The sequence below is a fragment of the Mastigoproctus giganteus genome, chromosome 14 (genome assembly GCF_048544385.1).
Source record: "Mastigoproctus giganteus isolate SK-2022 chromosome 14, ASM4854438v1, whole genome shotgun sequence".
NCBI classification, from domain to species: Eukaryota; Metazoa; Arthropoda; class Arachnida; order Uropygi; family Thelyphonidae; genus Mastigoproctus; species Mastigoproctus giganteus.
The window spans coordinates 85,221,114-85,244,293 of record NC_143588.1 but is presented as its reverse complement, the minus strand read 5'-3'; the positions used below and the strand labels follow the sequence as shown (position 1 = coordinate 85,244,293).

At 36.5% G+C, this 23,180-nt stretch overlaps 1 protein-coding gene across 4 annotated transcripts in view; it reads right to left on the bottom strand.

The window, feature by feature from the left end:
* Positions 1–229: 229 nt before the first annotated feature.
* Positions 230–23,180, bottom strand: part of Cul1 (cullin 1) — a 440,744-nt gene continuing 417,793 nt past the window's right edge. For 3 of the 4 annotated variants that reach the window (XM_090389115.1, XM_090389116.1, XM_090389117.1), the window contains 2 exons: positions 19,067–19,180; positions 230–588 (listed from right to left, as the gene is read on the bottom strand). In XM_090389115.1, the coding sequence (XP_090245241.1) occupies positions 508–588; positions 19,067–19,180 (195 nt within the window). In that variant the 3' untranslated portion in view covers positions 230–507. The remainder of the gene's footprint in view (positions 589–19,066; positions 19,181–23,180) is intronic. The other variant, XM_090389118.1, reaches the window with a different exon arrangement.

Sequence of the window (23,180 nt, the reverse complement as noted above, 5' to 3'; positions counted from 1 at the left end):
AATAATTTAGTTTTTTAACAGGTGTTTTAGAAATATGAGGACAATAGGTTTATTAATGACAACATTCAACATGGAACATAAATACTGATCACATAAGATGTTCCCGTCAACAATAAAGCAATTTAACTGATGGTATATACTGTTCTGCTTTAGGTGCAGTGAGCCACTGATAAAAACAATCCACTGGAACAGATGACAGTTCAAATCCTTTTTTTTTTTTTTTTTTTGTCAGTACTACGAGGTGTCTGGTAGCAAGTGGTATTTTTTTTTTTTTTTTTCCTTTTCTTTAAACAAGTTCACATATTAGTCCAACATCAAGAAGTCTTTTAAGCTGACCAGCGTGGAGAGTCAAGGCAGTTTCCTGACTTTATCACAACACAAGTTTATTTTCTGTTAGGGCACAGTTTTTTATTAGTAACCCCAACAAACGAACCCTTCAGTAATTGCCATCATGTGGCATGGAAGAGCTCCACGAGAACAAGCTTGATAATATACATGACAGAGATGTCATGCTAAATAGCTGTACGTATCCTTCTGTCCTTCAGTCCTCTCCAAATATTCTTTTTCAATTAATATATCTATACATTTCTGTAAAATACAAATACTTCATTAGCAAAAGCTCATGAATAAACAGGATATAATTAATCTGTTCAGTAACTGATTACATAAGAATCATCATAAAATGATGGAAAATAATGTAAATGACAAAAAACTTGAGTGAATTTTTGAGAAACTAAAATTTACTCTAGTTTGTATTAAACATATACAGCAGGCTCCCGTTATAACGTGGGCCTGCTGTATGTTCGCTTTACGCTGATTCGCTATAACGCTGTTCTTATATTATAACCCGTATCTGACTATAACGCTGTCACAGATCACTATAATGCTCTTTTACAGATTGCCTTTTTGCATATTTAACGAAATCGTTTCATTTGATGGAGTTAATAGCTTGAAAATGAATAGCAAAACAGCATTAAAACGTTTCCACACCAACTTGAGAAATTTTCCCACGCTCAGTGACTTGTTACGTAGTTCCGAGATCAACATTTTAAAAAATGATCAAGTATATTGCTTGTAATATTTGCATTATATGCATTTATCTGAAGTCTAGTCATCACTCAGTACAGTATTAAACATCGTGCAAAGCGGACAGTTTACTTGAACATTGTATCATAATTAATGCAACCAACACAGTTACATTTACGAAGAGCTAATAATGGCCAATAAGAATGAAAAGGCAACAATGTCTGGGCGCAGTATGAAGACCATAAATGTAAGAAAAAGACTGAATTTGAAAATTAAATTAGACGTTTTGAAGCGAATTGATTCCAGTCAACGACAAGCGGATGTGTGCCATAATTTAGGACTTGCAAGTTTAACTGTAAGAACAATTATAAAAAAATAAAGAATTAATTTTAGCAGCGGGAAAGATAGCTGTTCCACTGCAAGCAACTAGGGCTAGGCCGGCTATTAGGATTGAAATGGAAAGACCAACTAATTTTATTGAATAATATCCAACGCAGAATTCAGTTAAGTTAAATATTACAGAGAGAGAGAGAGAGAGAGAGAGAGAGAGAGAGAGAGAGATTGGCCAATATGATTATCTGAAGAAAACTCACCTAAAAATAAAAATGTGGAATCATTTAAAACTGGTAAGGGCTGGTTGAATAGATTTAAAATCCAGGGAGAAGCCGCAAGTGCAGATCAAGGAGCCGAAACTTTCAAAAAAAAACTTGTTAAAATTATCGAAGAGGGGTATTATGTGTTATACTTCTCAACAAGTTTTTAACATAGATGAAGCAGGACTTTTGTGGAAACAAATGCCTAAAAGAAGTTTCATATTGAAAGAAGAAAAAAACATGCCAGGTTTCAAAGCGACAAAGGATCAGTTGACTTTATTGTTGGGTGGTAACGCTGTGGGAGATTTAAAATTAATACCCCTTTTAGTTTATTTGGAAGAGGGCCAAAGGGTCAACACAAAATCGACACATTTTTCAAGATTAAATTCATCAATTAAATTAAATCAATTAAATTCATGATTTTAATTGGAATTTTAAGTTTAATTTTGATAAGTATTTACCACATAATCATATACATATGTAATGCAGAATATTTTATATGTACAAATATTTGAATATTAAATATTTTGACCGACATTTGTTAATCTTTTCACTACCGTTTATTATTGATTAGGAAATATCCTATGGCACCGACCGCAACTCACAAATACATGTTACCTTATGGGAATGCGGGGCTTGCCAAGCGTTTTGTTTTTCCGGAACGAATTATCAGCGTTAAGCGGGGGTCACCTGTACAGTCAGACCTCTATACAACGAAATCAATCATTCCCTTGAAAAAATTCATTATACAGAAATTTCGCTATAAAGAAATATGACCTTTTCAACAATGAAAAATGCTGTAAATTCAGAAATATAGTAAAAGATGGGAAAGAAGTGAGAATGAATAAAATTTCTAATATTTTAAAACAATTTATTAATGCATACATATTAAGAAATGACTACTTACATGATGCTAACAATTTATTAGCACACTTTTAAGAATTATGTCGCAAAATATTCTGTTTTTTTTTTTGTTGTACACTGGATTCTACTGTTCACCGTTCATAAAAATGTTCGCATTTGTTTAAATTTTAAACACTCAGATATATTTTCTGTTACATTTTCTTCCCACTTCGATGCAAAGTTTCAAATGCTGCCAACAATTTTTTTGGAAGGTCTAATATTGCCCTCATTTTCATTCAACTCCTCGTCGATATTATCACTAGTTCTTTAAATACACTCCAAAATGTTGAAGTCACTCAGATATTCAGCTACACGACATCATTATCAACTAAAAATTCGTCAAGAACAATTTCTCATTGATCAAACCTCACTTGGAACTCTTCCCAAGATTGCTCAATGTCTTGTAGTAGTTCATTCCTCTCATCTCTGTTAATTAGCATTTTAACAAAACAATTTCTACGAAACATTCTACGAAACAATTCTTAATCATTGGTTTCATCACATCTTGACTCCACACTTTCGCCAACTCTGATATGATATGATATGCACATCCACAAATCTATAACAGAATCTATAGGTTGGTTTCTATTCTTAGTATAAGTTTTTTCAGTATTCATCTTCGATAGTGCATTTTCAAATTCTTGATAATGCCTTGGTCCATAGGCTGCAGTTAAGACGAAATATTAAGATGGAAGAAAACAAGCTTCACACTTGTAAGTTTCAAAATTACTGAGTGAAGGTGGGCAGGGCAGTTGTCAACAATCAACATGATTTTTCTTTCGTCATCTTTCTATTGAAATTTACAATCCACTGCTACCCAAAAATTATGCTTGTCATTCAAGATTTTTTGTTGTAGTTCAAATATAACGACTTTACTCCTTTGAAACATCAGGGCTATTTACTTTTGCCTATTACCAAAAGCTTCAGTTTTTTATTAACAGCCATATTTGCAACCAAGAGTGTAATTCTCTCATTACTATTTTTACCACCTAAACATTTAAAAAATTGACCTGTTTAATCAATGTTGAATATGCCTTTGGACTCTTAGTCCTCCATTTTTTTCAAAACTGTTTCTTTCCAATGGGTATAGTCTTCTTTGATTACAACTCCACTTTCATCAGAAATAACTTTTTCGAGAAAGACATGATGCTCTTTAAATTTGTCCAGCCAACCAGAACTTGGAATGTTTTGTGCTCCAGAAAAGATGAGTACTCCAGAGCCTTTTCTTTTATTAACAGCCCTGATATCAGCATGTTTTGGTCTCGAATCAACTTCATCCACTTAAAAACTGCTTCATCTACATCTTCCCAAAGGCATAATTTCGCACATTCCGACTAGGTCACGTTTCCTCAAACAGTTTGAGAATCGAAACAGGGTTTTTCAGAATGGCTGACACACTACTGACAGGGATATCAAATATCAAATTTTAAAGCGATTTCTTTCTTTCTTTTTTTTTTTTTTTAACACCACAATTTACACTATTAAGCACTTCCACTTTTCCACACTACACTCATGAATTTCCTCTTAGACACTGTGAGGTTACTTGCACAGCAGTTAAAACAAAGCTGAAATTAGAGACCACTTGTAGCTACTATGTAAACAGACAGGTGAACTTTAGCGAAAGTGGGGATGACTCATTTCTTTGAAACAACAGATGAATTTCCAAGATAAAAGAAAATCACTTTCCTAATTCTCTAACAGGATGCTTACGGCAGAAAATAGACTGACCAGATCCAATGCCCGCGTCGGGAATATGCCTTAATCTTTGCCAATGGCTGTGGACAGCTGACCAGCAGGACTTCTCGGCATAGTAATGTATAAGTTGGATAAGTTCTACTTCTTTTTAGCCATTGCTGGCCCACTGCTGGGCAAAGGCCTCTCCCAAATTTTTCCATCTTTTTCTATCCCGCGCTGTGGTTGGCCAGTTTCCTTCAGCAAGTTTTTACAGACACCATTAAATTGTAAAATGTTTTACAATTTAATGGTGCCTGAAATTTTAGCTCTTAATTCGTGCTTTCTACAGCATCGGCTTTATTGCCTAAAGGCCAGAGGTGTGAACAATGCATACCCAGGTCTCTCAAAATCAGTTCATTATACAGAAACTATTTTCAATGTAATGACCAAGGGGAAATCAAAAAAAATTTCGCTACAGAGAAAATTTCACTATATGGAAGTTCGTTAAGGAGAGGTCTGACTGTATATCACAGTAATGAAATAACTTGAAGTACCTCTCCAAACATTAAAATAAATTTCAAAAGAATTCTTAAAATTTCAATTTCTCTTTATTTCAAAAAATAGTTTACACTGATGCTTAACAAATATTTCCTGTTATAATTCTCTATCATTTCATTTGCTATATGCAAAGAGGGGACAGAAAACAGGAATTAAGTTACTAATTTTAATCACGAATTCTCTAATCCTGTTGCTTCTGTACACACACACAGAGAGAGAGAGAGAGAGAGAGAGAGAGAGAGAGAGAGAGAGAGAGAGAGAGAGAGAGGTTTTTCCATTGTTGTTGTAGGGTTCAAGGCACATCGACGACTTAATGTATAATGTCGGCACAAGCATGTTCACAGGCTAATTTGCAGGCTGAAAACACAGGAATAACTCAGCTCTACTCTCTCTACCTCAGATCAGCATATTACAACCCTGATTGAAAAAGCCTTTACAAAATTCCTTGAAAAATGCCCATGAAAGACCCAAATCCAAGGTTGGTTGTTGCTTGATTGTTTGGGTTTTAATGGCACATCGGCAACTAGGGCTATAATGCACCAAACCACGTCCATTACAAGATAACAGTAGAAATTTCAGTGACCTGATTACTTAGGTCACTATGTCAATATGTATACAAATATAAATATGTAAAAAGGTACCTAAATCCAAGCCTCTCCAAACAAATGACAAGTGGTGAAACTACTATACTGTCAAAGAGGACCAGTTTTCTATTGTTTTCACAGCGGATCATAGAACCCTCTTACAGAATGATTATCTCTTTATACATTAAAAAAGTTTTCCTCTTAGTGATATTTATTCGAGCCAATGGGAGAAGAGGGCTGAGGAATTACGTCGCTACAAAAGCGCAGGTAAATCATTACATAGGCCATATCCTGATTAGATTTCGATCAATGCACTATAATGTTAGTATAATGTTATTATTATACAAATAACATTATGCAACACAAAACTATACAAATATTTACAATCATACCTCTACTATATCAGGACGATACGGGTCCCCTTCATCAGTTGACATTAGTACACAAAAAGAAAAAAAAAAAAAACACGTTACAATGGAACATCAAATGATGCTGGGTGTGGTCATGTATTACACAGTGAAGCACGTGCAAGAGGTTGGTGAACGTTAAATGGAAGGAACACAAATGGGTTACTGGGCAGAATCACACTTGCCGTTGACAACGTAGAGTGCATATGTGGGACCCATTGCAAGACAACTGCCTCCATAACGAAGGGACCTGAATGGAATGGGAAAGCTTCAAGTTTCAGCAGCAAAGCTGAGAAGCATTTCCTCCACACATCTGATCACAAAGCTACTAGAACTATTCTGAGATCACTCTCACAAGTAGAGGTGCAGCAGAAAGTGTTGATTCCACAATAAGCAGCCATTGTTGGTGAGTGGGAAATATCTTTTTGTAAAAAGAAGAGGTGGAACAGGACCAAGGTTTGCCTGCCAGAGGGAAAAGTTGATGACGTAGAGCAGTAAACTTTTAAGGGCACAAAAGGTGCTAGTGTTGTATACATTGGTACTAACAATATTAAGAGTAGGAGGGCTGAGGATTTACATAACAGGTACAGTGCAATGTTGAGAAAAAAGTAGCAGATTAGAGTTAAATTTGAAAGCATCTACAACTATGTCCACACAAGAAAGGAGGAAGTACAAGATGAGAGCCTTGTCTATCAAGTGAGCCCTGGAGAGATTGCACAAGACTCATGGAATAGAATTTTCCTCAGCATGGTCTGTACTTTTTAACAGGAAGGAGGCGGCAAGTGAGTGCATTGAACCATTGAGGCTAATTATGCGAGCATCACTAGACTCTGGGGAGATTCCGTTGGATTGGAAAAGTGCCAATGTATCTCCCATATAAGGATGGCTCTAAGAGTGAAGTGAGAAATTATCGACCTGTCAGTCTGAATTCAGTGGCAGGGAAAATCATCAAGGGTGGAATTCAGGATCAATTGGATAGAATTGAAATTCTCAAGGATACTCAGCATGGTTTTGTAAAGGGAAAATCATGTTTAACAAATCTGGTTCGCTATTTTGAAAGGGTCATTCATGAGCTGGATTTACGGAATAATTTCGACACTGTTTATTTAGATTTCAGCAAAGCTTTTGACTCAATCCCACATGAGCGGTTGCTTTATAAGCTGGAACAGGTTGGAATCACTGGGAAAATCCTTAGATGGATAGCAGGATGGCTTCAGGGCAGGAGGCAGAGGGTTGTGATAAATGGCTATTCCTCAGATTGGGTTGATGTAAGAAGTGGAGTTCCCCAAAAATCAGTATTAGGACCACTGTTGTTTTTAATTTTCATAAACGATATCGATGAAGGGATAGAGGGTGTGATGTCTAAATTTGCAGATGATGTTAAAATTGGTAGAGTAGTTAATGATCACTGTCAAGCTGAGCTTCTTCAGAGAGACCTAGACAGACTTCAGGAATGGTCAGAAAAATGGCAGCTATGCTTTAATCCAACAAAGTGTAAGGTATTACACCTGGGAAACAGTAATCCCAAAATAACTTATTCACTTGGTGGAGTTCAACTCCACCAAGTGAATAAGTTGGTGGAGTTGAACTCCACCAAGTCCCTTTCCCCCAGTACTGGAGGAAAGGGACTTGGGTGTTACGATACGGTCAGACATGAAATTCAGGTTGCAAGGAAGGCCCATGGTGTCCTATCGATGATCTATTGAAATTTTGCAAGTAGAGATAGGGATGTGATAATCCCATTATATAAGGCTTTTGTTAGACCACACTTAGAATACTGTGTTCAAGTATGGATACCGCACCTAAAGAAAGACATCGAGCTTCTTGAAAGGGTGCAAAGACAGGTAACTCGCCTGATGAGATCGGCAAAAGGGCGTCCTTATGAAGAAACACTTCGAATATGTGGGTTGCAGAGTTTGGAAACTAGACACCTTAGAGGAGATTTGATTGAGGTGTTTAAGGCTCTGAGAAGCATCAGTAAAATGAATGAGGACGAAATTTAAGATTATAAATGATGCTAGAACTACGGGACATAAATTCAAGTTACGGGGGGGGGGAGTGTTTAGATTGGACTGCAGGAAGTTTTATTTTAGCCAACAAGTTATAAATTACTGGAATAAGTTGCCTACTTGGGTGTTGGGTGGTAGAGGCTGACAGTTTCGGGAAATTTAAAGGTCATCTGGATAGTACCTTCGGGTGAGGGAAGTGCATAGGATGATAGGTTTAATTTCCTTTTCTTTTATTAATTATTATTATTTATTTATTTTTTTTATCATTGTTTTATTTGGGGGTTTTTTTTTTTTTTTTTTTGGCTGGTGCAGCATAAGCCATAGGCCTTCTTGCACCATGTGGCCATTACTAATACTAATACAGGAGAGACTACTGTTACAGGAATGGGATACACTTAAACAGAAGGGGTGATACAGTCAAGGCAGTGTCAGGTAGGTGGTTGGAAAACCGATAGCTTGGGGTGGGGGGATGCAGACAAAGATTAACACAAATATTTTGGAGTTATTGGACATACATGGTGCCACTCAGATGTAACGGATGCAGAATTTGAACATGTGTACAATATGTACACTCCACGTTCAATACATATGGTGTGTGTGTGTATTGAACAAGAACCCACACCATGTGGGTTCTTGGTCAAGTAGCACTTAGAATTAAAGGCATTGCACCCAGTTTATGTTGGTAACCAGTGCTGAGTCAGTCTGGTGTGACATAAGCACTGAGAAAACAAAATTTACAATTGGAATGTATTATAGGCTAAATGCCTGTGATAAGTATAATGAACAACTAAACAGACAAATAGTGGGCCAGTAACTCAAAATATCTCATATCATGCATTAAGAATTTGTACATAAAAGCACCACTAGTTGGCATGATTTTGTACTGGTGTTGGAATTAAAGATATAATTACTGTCAAGGGCAGAGAGAAGAGCTTTTGCCTCTGTAAAGGTGATTATAAGTGACCAAAAGGTGATATTGTTGTACACATTGGCACTAATGACATTAACAGTAGGAGATCTGCAGACTTACTTAACAAGTACAGGGCAATGTTGAAAAAAAGTTGTGTTGGAGGTAATTTGAAAGTGTCTGCAATTCTTCCCATCATATATTCTCTCCTGAGAGAATATATGATGAGAGCCTTTTCAATTAATTCATGCCTGGAGAGATTACACAAGGCTCATGGGATAGAATTTTTCTCAGCATGGTTTATGCTTGTTAACAGGAGAGACTGCTTCTGCAGGGATGGGATACACTTAAATAGAAAGGGTGCAAGAATGTATGCTGATGCTATCAAGGCAGTGTTAGGTGGGTTGGAAAACTGCTAGCTTGGGGGTGGGATTACACAGACTAATACATTAATTTGTGCTTGTTAACAGGAGAGACTGCTTCTGCAGGGATGGGATACGCTTAAATAAAAAGGGTGCAAGAATGTATGCTGATGCTATTGAGACAGTGTTGGGTGGGTTGGAAAACTGCTAGCTTGGGGGTGGGATTACACAGACTAATACATTAACAAAAGCCACAAGCAGAGTGAAAGTGACTCTTGTATTGCTTCTCTTAAAATGAACAGCAGCTAGGAAAGTAAAATGCTGGGTGTCATCAAGGAACAAGTAAATAATTAGGGTAACTAAGAGTAAAAGAACAAATGCATGTGTACTTGCATGTACACCAATGCTAGGCATATAATAAATAAATTTGATGAATTTGAAGAGCTGGTAAAGACACGAAATGTGGACATTGTTAGGATATCAGAGGTGTGTTGTCACTCAGATATAAGGGATGCAGAATTTTAATATAGAGAATACAATGTTTACGGAAAGGATAGAGATGATAGGAGAGGTGGAGTGGGAGCTCTTAGTTAAAAAGCACAAAATCTAAGGCAGTGCATCCAGGTGACATGGGTGGCCAGTGCAATGTTGAGATTATCACCAGTGAAATGATGTGGAATTTACTTGAAGATGTAAGTACAATAAAGAGTAAATGGAAAGGTTTTTGCTTTCATAAAGATGAATACAGTGGTACCATCAGCAAATTCTAAATGGGAAGCATTCAAGAAATTAATCACAGAAGCTACTAGGCTTTCAGCATTAGCAAATTATTTATGAAAGCAAACTTATAATAGCATCAGCAAAAAAAAAAAAAAAAAAAAAAAAGACACCTCCCATTTCGCTTATTCATTCTCTCCAACAATATGTTTTGTCTAGTTCTTCCTTGAATTTATTAAGCTATCAACTTTCGCAATAACAACAGATGGAAGTTTGTTCCAGTAATCAGATACCCTGGCAAAAGGCAAACTTCCATATATCTATTTAGCAACCGTCCTTCCTCAATCTAAATTTGTACCCTCTCGGGTGTGGTGTGAGTAAGAGGAAGAATCCCATCAGCAATCAGCTTGCTCAATCCATTCGAAGCTTTGTACTAACTAAGAAATACTCTTAAATGGATGCCAGATGAACTATCGAGACTCACGGCAAAGAAGAAAAAAATCATGGATATAAATTATCAGGCAACAAAGAAGCCTATGGTAGATATAAACTAGCCAGTGATCAAGTCACAAAGGAGGTTAGGCAAGCTGAGTACGCAAAAAAAAAAAAAAAAAAAACACACAAAAATGAATTCTTTACTTATGTAAATACTATAAAGGGGATGAATCAAGTTGGTCAACTTGATATCAATGGTTCGACTGTTGACGATCCTGTCCAGGTTGCTGACAAACTGAATAAGTATTTTGCATACACATGAGGACCCTCAGCCATAATTATGAGAGCATCCTTGAATTCGGGGGAGGTTCCTGCAGAGTGGAGAAGTTAAAATGTATCCATAACTCATAAGGGGGGGGGGAGATTAAAGGATGACATGAGTAATTACAGATCTGTTAGTTTAACTTGTTTTCCAGGGAAAATAACGGAGTCACTGGTTAAAGAAGTAATGCAGAATCATCTAGACTACAATTATACTTCAGACACAGCATGGGTTTGTTAAAGGAAAATCTTTTCTGAACAATTTGATTGGATACTACAATGTCGTCACAAAGGAACTGGATGCAAAAAATAATTTTGATATCATATACAGTGAAACTTCCCTTTAACGGACAGCCATGGGGAATGAAAATCTGTCCATTAGAGAGAAGTGTCCGCTAACAAGAAGTCTGAGGGAGAGAAAAAAAAAAAAAAAATCGTTAAAAACGTTTAATGTAAAATTAAATTAAATTATATACAGATTTTGCACAATATTTTTGTAAATAATATATATACAATCGTGCTATGCATATTATGACTTTATCTTAAGAAAAATACATACAGTAATCACTTATTTTCTTCTGCACCTTCTTCCGGCTGATAATTTTGTTTTCAACATTTGTTTGGAGTGAAGAAACCATCGAAAGTCCTTCAGTATCTTCTTCAGCGGTGAAAAACATTTTTAAACGATTGATTTGTATGAGCGCTTCTATTTTCATCGGTGGTCCGTCGTTAATATGTTCTTCGACAGAATGACCTCCTTCCATTTCTTCATCCTCACGAGGAACTTCTTGAAAAATATCAATGATAATGTCGTTGATATCTAGAGCACCATCTTCTGTAGTAAGGTTCGAGTCTATATCTTTGTAGCCAAGATCACTTGAAGCTGAAGTATCGTACATTATCAATAAATGCTGAAGTTCTTGTTCTTCTTGGTGCTCCACATTGCTGTTCACAACTTCAATTTTTGCGTTTGAGAAGCCAAACTTTACAAAACAGTTCACAACAGTTTGTTTTCTAATTGCATTTACCGAAGAGAAAATCCATTGAATCGCATCCAGGATGCTGATTTTCTTTGCAAGGTCACTCGCACATGTTCAATCGTTCATGTTTGCAATGAGATGTCTTAAAACACGTTTTCTGTAGTGAAGTTTAAAATTTTTTATTATCCCTTGATCCAAGGGCTGACACTCTGCAGATGTGTTTGGTGGCAGAAAAACGATTTGAATGTTGGCTAATTCAATGTGCGGGTGAGATGCAGCATTATCCATGAAAAGAATAATTTTTCTGTTTTGATGAATCATGTTTTGGTTAAAGTGACTTATTCATTCGCTCATGATATCTCGTGTCATCCACGCTTTTTTATTAGACTTCCAGTCAACATTCAAAAGATTCAACTTTATGCCCTTGAAACAACGAGGATTTTGTGGTTTTCCTATAACAAGAGGTTGTTCAAAGTCTCTCAGCATATTTTTACACAATAGTACAAATTTTTCCACCCTGGCACTATTCGTTTTTTAGACTCATTGTTTTTTCAAGAAGAGCTTTAAAAAACAACCCTGTTTCTTCACAGTTGTAAATACCCTTAGCTTCAAAATCACGACATAAATCTTCCAATTTGACGGTCCACTCTGTTACAACCCCAGTATCAACAGATCCACCTTCACCACTTATGGTTTTCCAAGAAATTTTATGCCGAGTTTTGAACTTGTCTAGCCATCCCACAGAAGCTTTGAACTCATTTACTCCCATAGATTTCGCAACCTCCAAAGCCTTTTCCCTAATAATAGGCTCATTAATGGGAATTTTTTTAGCACGTGCGCCGACAAAACCACTCATACGTAACATTGTCAATTTGAAGTTCAACAGTTTTCGGGAATGATTTTTGAACCTGATTATTTCCGTGTTGCCAAAATTGTTTGAGCAGTTCATTTTTTTTCTTTAGGATGTCGCTTACCTGCGTCTTCCCGATTTTGAATTTTGCAGCGAGATTGCGAACACTATTTTTTTGCCGATCATACGCATTAATGAGTTCGACTTTATCTTTTAAAGTTAAATGTTTACGAGAAGACATTGTGCACTTCACACGACACTGAACAAAACTGAAACCTGAAACTGAAAAGAACGACCAAATTCCCCCTCCCTGCACACACCGAATTCATCAGAAGTTTTACACGTGCCTTAAAATTCTTGAAAAAGGGTTTAGAACCACGACCTAAGCCTTGATAAAATTCGGAGAATCGGAAACAGAAAATAAACACACGATTGAGGCAATACGTGGAAGAAAAGTTCCTAGAAAAAGGGCCGTGAGCTCTCCCGCAGTCCATTATGGGGAGATAAAATTAAGTGCTAATCTAAACGAAACAGTGCAGATTGTCTGTCCGTGACAGAGAATGTCCGCTAGACAGAAGCTGCAAACACGTTAAAACCAATGGAGGTGAGTTGGGGAATTTGAAAATGTCCGTTGTAGAGAGATGTCCGTTAAAGAGAGGTGTCCGTTAGGAGAAGTTTCACTGTATTCGGATTTCAGGAAAGTTTTTGATACTGTTGCACACAAAAGACTGCTGAACAAATTGGAGCAGCATGGCTTTAAGGGCAAGTTTCTGCTATGGATAAAAGGTGGTTGAGTGGGAGAAGACAGAGTGGTAATCAATGGACACTGCTCTTTGTGGAGTTTCCCAAGGTTTCGTGCCGTGCCCAATTGTTCTTTTTTGTATTTATCAATGACATCGATGAAGGTATATAAGACTTAAAGTCGAAGTTTCCAGATGATACAAAGGTTGGCAGAGTGGTTAAGGGCAGTAATGATGGTATGCTACTGCAACAGTATCTAGAAAAGTTAGGCAGATAGGTTGGGAAATGGCAACAAAGTTTAATGTTGACAAATGCAAAGTACTGCATATGAGTAAGTGTGGTATGTTACTCAGGGAAGTGGAAAATGGAAAAGACCTGGGGATAGTTGTGCTGTCAGACATGCTGAAAGGACAGCTCATAGGGTTTTGTCAATGATATACAGAAATTTTTCTAGCAGGGATAAGGCAATGGTTGGGCCACATCTTGAGTTCTGCACGCAGGTCTCGAGGGCTCATTTCAGGAAGGATGTAGAGCTGCTGGAATGAGTGGTATAAAGGGGTGAACTTACCAAGAAAGGTTTCAGTTCTGCAAATTGCAGCATCTGGAGACTAGTCAACTGATTGAGGTGTTTAAGGCTTTGAATGGATTGAGCAAGCTTAATGCTGAAGGGATTTTTTGTGTTGTCATGGGGGGGCACAATTTCAAATTGTGTTAGTATGGTTGCAGAATAGATGTACAAAAGTTTGCCTTTAGCCAGTGGGTGATTGAATGCTAGAACAAACTTAACTTCCATCTATGTAGAAGTTGATAGCCTAAATAAATTCAAGGAAGAACTGGAAAAACTGCTCGAGCAAATGGATAGGAGAAATGGGTATTCTCCCCCCCCCCCCCCCCGGCTGTATAAGCTTGCTTTCTTTGCATCATTTGCCTTTTGAAATGTGCTTTACTAAAGTTATAGTGGTCTCACACAGTTTTAAATTCTGTGGAATGGAACCAATGATAGTGTTACCAAATGCAAATTCTGAATGGGATGCATTCTGGGAAGTAACCATAGAAGCTACTAAGCTTTTTACGCAAACTAAGAGATATTGTTCCAAGTTTAGACTTAGTCTAAATTTGGAACAATATCTTAGTTTGGATGTCAGATGAACTGACAAGACTAGTGGCAAAGAAGAAAAATGCAACGGATGATTATAAATTAGCAGGGGACACAGAAATCTACAGTGAGTACAAGTTAGTCTGCAATCAAGTTACTATGGGAGAAAGTAAGCTGAGTATGAGAAATCTTTGGCTATGAATGTTTTGCTTATCTTAATACTAGATAGAAGTTGATGTACCACATTAGACTGCCAGTCATGAATGGCCTAACTATTAACAACCCTGTTCAGGTTAGTGACAAGCTAAATATTTGCTCTCTACATTTACTTGTTGAATGTTTTTAGGGATGAGAAGTAATCCAAATTATGAGTGGGAGCTAAATAATTTTGTGATAACTGAGAAGATAGTGGAAGAGAAACTGTTGAAGATAAAAGTAAACAAGGCACTGGGAGGCTAATACGATCTATCCAATTATATTAAAAGCAGCAGCAAAAAAATAGGAAAATCCAGTGGTAAGAACATCTACATCATATTATCAGAGGTGAATGAAGGAAAAGACTGTCCAATAAGTTCTGAAACAAAATGTTTGAAAGGGCATTATAAAAAAACTAATGATACATATAAATTTAAAAAGGTGACAAATGCAAACATCAATTTCGTTCAGCACATATATAATGTAAAACTACATGAATTACCTCTGTCAACAGTAACTGAGTAGTACTATTAGATGCTACATTTTGGCCGCCGATGCAGGGCTAGATGTGCCTTGCATGTGTGGAAAAAAATGTGGGATATAAACTGGGATGCCAGCCCCGTGCATGGGTTCTGCATCCAGGCCTGCAGTGGCTTTACAAACTTTAGCTACATTTCTGAATAGACCAACAAAATCAGATCAACAATGAGTGATGCCAGTGACTGGAAGTTGCACATAAGAGTAAGCTAGTCCTTAGCAACCATACCACACGTAAATGCAATCTGATTTTGTTTCCAAGGGAGTGTTAACCCCCTCCCCTCTGAAGCAATAACTCTCCATCCCCAAGTGGGGATGGAAAGGAGAGTTATTGTTTCAGAGCCCTTAGACTCATATGAATTTCTGTTATGCTTAGGATGATGTGAGAGATCAGTCCGGAAATGGTGCTTGTTCTTGTGAGATGAACTTGTCAAGGAGACCAATCATAAGGTGATATGAAGGATAGAAGGATGCTCCTGAAGATGGTAAAAGGCTTTCTCACATTATAGTTGAATTGCTAAAGGATCTAGTACTCAACATAAAGGAAGTTTCTTAGTTATGATTCAGCAGTGGAGGCCCAAACAAATGAGTTGGAGAGGGTCACCGAGAAGACAGGTCTTACTATACACTGGGTGAGCAGTGTTGAGTGACAAAATTTGGCAAACTGATCAATTCAAACTATCCTAAGATCTGTACACTGTTGAAAACTCCTGACAGAGTATCTGTCTAAAATAGTGATATTAATCTTGGATCATTTCTTTGTGAAAGCTATATGCATGGATTTGACTAGGCAGTTCCAAGCCAATGGTTGTGACATATGTGGCTGACTGGGAAACATGAAGAGAAGCATTCTTAGAGGACTGTCAAGCACTCTGGGGATCTCAGGCAGAACATCATTTGGTTATTTGCCTAACACAACTCCTTATGCGGAAACAGGAAAGATAGAGGCCACAGAGAAAGCGTCACCTTGGGGGAATGATTCTACTCAAAGTAGCTTTAGACACTCCATCTTGACCAACACAGGTTTGTCTCTTAGTAACTCTCTGAAGATGCATCAGAGAGTTACTAAGAAAGTTACTTTGAGAGTTACTTTGAAAATGACTGCATCCCAGGAGGGATGCAGTCATTTTCAAAGATTTGAAGGAGTGCACAGATGGAAATCTTGTGAAACACCACTTATAAATATTGATATAAATTATATCAATTTGGTCATTGCTGTTCCTGGATTATTGAATACTACCAGAGCAATGATCATTGAGTCTGGATTACATTTTGAAAACTTTTCAGAAAACGTGGCACCCAATACAATAATAATAATTTTTAAGTAAGACTAAATGCAACTGGTCATAATATTTTTAACAGTTATAATTATCTATATAATATTGATGTAAAAACACCATAGACAACTCTTAAAGGAAAAGTGCAAACATGACAACTGGGTTGTCATGTTTGCTGCTGCTGTTGTTGTTGCTGTTTGGTTTTTAGGAGCATTAGCAACTAAGGTCATATTGCTCTGGAGATATGCGGTGGTCATTCTCTGACCTTTCTGCATCCACCGTATTTGGTGGTCATGGACTCGAACCCCAGTCTAATCAAGAAGCGTGTGCTACGCACACGCTTCTTGAGCCCGTGACCACCTGGCTACGGAACCCTGTTATGTTTGCAACACCAGGGTGCCCGCCCGCCCACTGCTGAAAGGCCAACAAGCCTTGAAACGGTGTTATCCGGGTGGTGGTGGTGCCCAGTGAGAATAAGTAATAATAGTCTTCTCTATTAGCAAAGCATTACTTATTCGAAGTAGTGCAATACATGGTAACTTGTTGTGAAGGAGGAGCACAATATGAGATACAGTTGAAATGATGCCTTTTACACTTCTATCGTAGTTTTTCCTTTAAGTGTTGTCTATGGTGTTTTTACACCAATATTATATAAATAATAATAATAGATCTAAATTCCTTAAGTTATTTCAGCTGGTTCATTTTGGGAACACGTCTTGTAATACGTTTCCAGATAAACGGAAAGGACCAAGTGCAGAATTCCACATTACTTGGAAAGAGTAGATCTATTAAATAGGGACTACAAATTCTGAAAATTAAACACTGGGATTCCCTCTGGCTTAAAAATAGTTTTGTTGGTAGTTAATCTGAATGTCAAACTATTTATAATTCCAAGCAGCATTTAACACACATGCAAGGCAGCATAATAACCTGTTTTAAAAAAAAAAACCCTGCCAATTTAATCCTTTATGTTCTAATGATACGCACACCCATTCCAGATGATACACTAGTAGCAAACCAATGCACCTTTGAAATTCTGCCATATCTATTACATTCTTTTAACTTGTTACTTCTGATTTCTTCCTCTTTTCATCTCTGAAGTCTTTGGCATTTTCCTGATGATGATGCAGTGATTTCTGAGTGAAGACTAAGTCACAGTTTCAATAACCAGGTGTTTATAAAAACTGACATCAAGTTGTAGGTGAATATGGATCTTTGCCATAAATTATGGCATGGCAGGTGTGTTGTTTCACTCAGCTTGGAGATAACTTCCATAGGAAAACGTATTTAGTTTATCCCATGTATGGACAAATGAAGAGATGATGCTAATAGGTATAGCAATCCTTATGAAACAGAATTAATAATATACAAGGGTAGATCAATAAGTAATGCACAATCACTCACACATGTTAATGCATAAGCAGCTCCTCCGTAGCCAGAAGCAGCAGTGCGTAACACATGCTTCTTGGTTAGACTGGGGTTCGAGCCCGTGACCACCAAACACAGAGGATGCGGAAAGGTCAGGGAATGACCACTGCATATCCCCGGAGCAATATGGCCTTAGTTGCTAATGCTCCTAAAAACCAAATAACAACAACAATAGCATGCATAAGCAAGAGGAGGGATTTATGATGTACATTTGTACTACCAATTATCCATTAACAACAACTCCAATATAATTTTTCTGGTGTTTTTAGATATGAATAGACAAAGTTATACACCCATTTCTGGCAATGGAGTGTAATGGAGTTCCTGTTCAAATAGGGTGATCAGTTGGCCACAACTATCCATTTAAAATTCCTGGAAATCTATGGGGACCAGACAATTGAATGAAGTAATGTCCAGAGGTGGCTACAAGGACAAACCAAGAGCTGGAAGACCAATGTCTGAAACAAAAAGTGAAAACAAAGAACTCATTATCCAGTTCATTCAAAATGACATGTGCACAACCACCAGACAAGTGATGGATACTGTGAAAATGTCAAAGAGATGTGTTCTGACCATCATCAACAGACGGGTAAAGAAAAATCTGTTTTTGGTGGGTGTCTAACACGAGAGATGATAGCTGCGAGGATAGAGATCTCTGAATAGGTTGTCGCGTGATAAAATGTGGCTCTTCCATTATGACCCACAAACCAAATGGCAATCTATGAAGTGGGCACATCACATGGTCAACATCACCTGTAAACAAAAAGCCAAACTTTCCAAATAATCAACAAAACTGATGGCCATTTTTTGGATCAAAATGGCAAAATTTTTTATTTCTTGGAAAGTGGAACCACCATCAACAAAGAAAAATACTGCTTGTCCCTGGAAAAGCTTAAAAAAACCGGAAATGAACTGGCAGGACATCAAGATTCATCAGGATAATGCAACACTGCACATAGCACAGATAACACAGTCAAAGATTGTCCAGCTGGGGTGGAGCATAATGCCTCACCCACCTTATAAGTCCTGACCTCGTCCCATCAAATTTATTTATTTTTTGTTTGTTTGGTAGACTGAAGGCGTACCTGTATGGTAAAGTTTCTGAGAGTACTATGGAACTCATTCCTGACATTAAACACTAGTGTAAACGTCAGCCTCCTGATTTTTACCGAAATGCATTCACTGCTTGGAAAGAACACTGGAGAAAATGCAGCAAGTGTAGTGGTTCTTACATTGAGTAATATTTTCACAAAGTTGAAATATTGTATTTTATGCATGTGAAGTATAATACTACAATTATAATAATTGCTACAATATCTCAGAAAAAGAAGTTACATTTTATAGGATGCTACTTATTGCCCAGCCCTTGTATATCAATGTGCTGAAACACAACAAAGGCACTAATGTTAAATTTAACATAAGCTATTTTGACAACATAAAAGAACAAGGTTTCTAGAAACAATTACCTTAATGACAGGCACACGTGGCTTGAATCGTGATGATAACTGGTTAAGAACTTCTGCCAGTAACTGCTGATGCTTAAGTACTTTCCTCATTTTCATTATACGGACAATAGCAGCCTGTAAAAATTTGAGTTACAATATGGAATGCTTTCAGTTTCATATTTAAATTTTGGTGCATTACATATTATGAGACAAATTAAAGACATTATGGAAACACAAATATACAACCACTTAAAAACAAGAACTTTAATTTACCATTAATAAGTATTAAAGATATATAAGGCTGTCTGAATATATTTTTCTTCCCTCCATCCCAACATTTATCATATCTAAATTTTTTTTTTCTTTCTTTCATTACTTTTGTTAATTACTACCAACTATTACAAGTTAATGAAAATATCTGTTCCCCTTTCTTTATTCCTATAAAAATTTAACATTTCCTGTTATTTATTATTCCAAACTTCTTTGATTAAGAAGAAGAAAATTTCAGTATTCAGCTCACTAAATTAAAACATCAGTATTGCAGTGAAACCATACAACAGTTACACTGCAATAATGATGTTTTACTTTAAATGATATTTCTTTGAAATGCTACACAAAATATTATTAGCTAGTCACTACATGAATTAAGGCCTTCTACATTATGAAATTCTCATGTAATAGAGTTCAAGAAGGGATAACAAACTACATGAAAATAAAACTGAATATTTAATTAGCAGCAATCAGTGGTAGGAAATCTAACAAAATAAAATGGGTAATCAAAATCAAAAAACATTGAGATCAATTTTACTACACAAAATTTAGAAATTATTATTAAAGCCTATGTACATTTAACTGAACTTGAGTAAATAACATGAAGATCTTTGAGATAAGAGAAGAGGAGAGGAGAAAAAACAGTATCTGAAAGTGATAAAGCCCAAGAAACCTAGAGGTAAAAAAGAAATCCAAAGAAAAAATTAGTCAAGAAACATTTGTGATGATGAACTGAAGATGACAAATGAAGAGCAAGATAAACACTGACAAGGCCAAAATTGAGTATACTGAGTTATGCAAAGCCATTACAAAAAGAATATAACTAGAGGACATAAGATTTAACATTTAACACAAGAAAAGTAGAACAAGCAATTACAGAAAACAAAGGACTTAAATCAGCAGTCATGAGAAGTAACACAGAAAGGCAAATGATACTGATCTGAAGAATAGTGATGGTGAACTTATAAATAGCAGAGAAAGCATGATTCAAATAGCAGAAGACTACTATAAGGTATTATATAAGGAGCTAGGGAATGATGCCAGCAGTGGGGAATATGGATCACAAATTAGCAACACATGACATACCCGATATCCTTCCTTATGATGTAGAACATGCATTGAAGAAAATGAAGAATCTTTTTAGCCCCGGGTGAAGATGAAGTTACCTGTAGAGTTATTACAATTAGGAGGAAGAGACATGACACAAAAACTGGCAAGACTCTTCCAAAATACATTACAAAAGATGTGACGTCTAAGGAGTGGAATAATGCAATCATTATTTTGCTGCATAAGAAAGGAGATAAATCAGAAATTATAGACCAATTAGCTTGTTGTTCCACATACACAAGTTGTTCACAAGGGTCAGTACTAATAGATTAGAAAGAATACTTGATGAGAATCAACCGAAAGAGCAAGCTGACTTTGGACTCAACTATGGATCACTTTCATATAATATCACACTTATGAAGAAAGCAAATGAACATAAAACACCATTATGCCTGGCATTTGCGGATTATGAAGAGGCATTCGACTCCATACAGCACACAAGGCATTGACATCCCATACATTATGATTTTCATTAGTTAAGAAAATTAGATAGTATGAATCAGAGCTGTGCTACTCAATATTGATATTGAGGTAGACTCCTCTTATTATTTTACTAATTTTATTATCACCGTAGAACATATTGAGTAGCACAGCTCTGATTCATACTATTGCATTAATTTGATTTTTAATTGTTTTAAATTGATTTGTATTGTGTTAAATTGATTATTTAATTATTTATTTTTTACTCTAATGTACCGGTAAGTTTGCCGATTTTTTTCGTTTTTTCCATTTTAATTTCTGGAGGGTATCATGCGGAAGGGTTCTACGCACTATATTGAGGTAGACTCCTCTTATTATTTTATTAGTTAAGAAAAGGAGGCATTACCTCTATGATGTCTTGTAGAAGACTTCTGTGCTGATACGCTCCATTGATGAACTAACTATACAAATAATTTACATGAATTCTTAGACAGAATCAATGATACAATGTGCACCATGGAATCAGTGGCCTGCGGACCCCAAAAATACATTGAATCGCCAACCCAAATCTTTTAATGCGAGAAGACAAGACCATACTTAAAAAACAATTTAAATGCTTTGAAACCAATTTAAATAATGAGTCCATCCTTTAAACACTTTAAAAACAAATGTTAAAACATAAAAAACATTAAGGAATAAAAAGAATTTTAATTCCCTGAATTTTGTTACAGTAGGCCCTCAATTTTAACGGACTTTTGATTTTAATGGACAAAAAATTTTTTTCCTACAGGAAAGGAAAAATTTAGAACCTTTTTTTATTTGCAAATAGAGCATGCTAAAAGTTTGGGTCAATGAGTCAGAATCATCTTATCATGCATCTGGTGTTGGGCTCGGGGTATTATGTCATCTAGGTGAGGGAGGGGGTTAAGTGATTAGCGGTGTGTGTCAACACTCAGTCTTCCGGCACTTTGTCCCATTCCATTGTTTACATTTTGGTTGTTTTTGCATTTTACGTAATTGTGATTTTTACATATTTTATAATAAATACGTAATATTTGTCTATCATTATGACCTTGCGGAATAAAGAAGTAAAGCGTAAATGTGTTAACTTGAGTGTTGCACAAAAATTAGGACTGATTGAGAAGCTTGAAGGTGGTGTAACTGTTGCAAGCGTGTGTGAGATTTATAGTCAAAGAGCAAACAGTTTCAGACATTCACAAAAATAAAAAAATTAAGGAGTTTGCATTAAAATACAGTGTAGATGGTTGTTCCAAGACTACTTCTACAGTTGGTAGTAGAAAACATATCAAAGTAGCCGAAGATAAAAAACCTAGAGGAAGCAGTGTACAAGTGGTTTGTTCAGCAGTGCTCAAGTGTAGTTTTGAGTTAAAGTCAGCTGCTGAAAGGCTTGCTAAGCATATGGGCCTAAAATTTTAGGAGTGATGGATGGCTGTGGCATTTTTGAAAGTGCCATGGCATTGTTAATAAAAGAACCTGTGGTGAATATTTAGGTGCATATGAAGAACAAAGTTGAGGCTTGCAGAAAATATCTAAATGACCTAATTAAAAATGAGGGCCTCATTTTATCACAGCTTTCCAATGCTGATGAGAATGGGATTTTTTATGGCGCTGTTCCTGAAAATACCTAGGCTTACAAGCATGAAACAAGCACCCCTGGTCTTAAGCTAAATAAGGAGCGAATTTCAGTTTTATTTTGTGCAAATGCTAATGGCGTGCATCGGCTTAAGCCTATGGTAGTTGGTAAGGCAAAAAACCCTTATGCTTTAAAGGATTTAATGAACAAGTTACTGGAGATATATTCCCACTCAAAAAATGCCTGGTTTACAATGGATATTTTCTGTGACTGGTTCTTTAACCAGATGTGTTGAAAATTTCTTCTCATGAAATAAAGGCTGTTTTACTGCTAGATAATGCACCTGCTCACCCTTATGCTGAGAAGTCAGTTAGCAGGGATGGAAGAATTAAATGTGTTTTTCTGCCTCCTAACACTACTTCACTGACACATTGCAGCGCTGTCATCCATTATGATTTTGAAGAAAATATATATGCGAAAGCTACTTACTTTATTAGACAAAGACAAACAAATTTAAAACAGCCTTGTCGAACTCCTGAGAAAGAAGTTTGACAAGGAGACACAATATCTCTGAAGTTGTTTACTGCTGCCCTCGAAGAAGCTTTCAGAAGATTGGACTGGTCACAGTAAGGAGTCAACGTGAATGGAGAATACCTAAACCAATGATTTTCAGATGCCATTATGATCATAAGCCATGGTCCCAAAGAATTAGAGGAAACCTTAATCAGTTATGCAGAGTTAGTA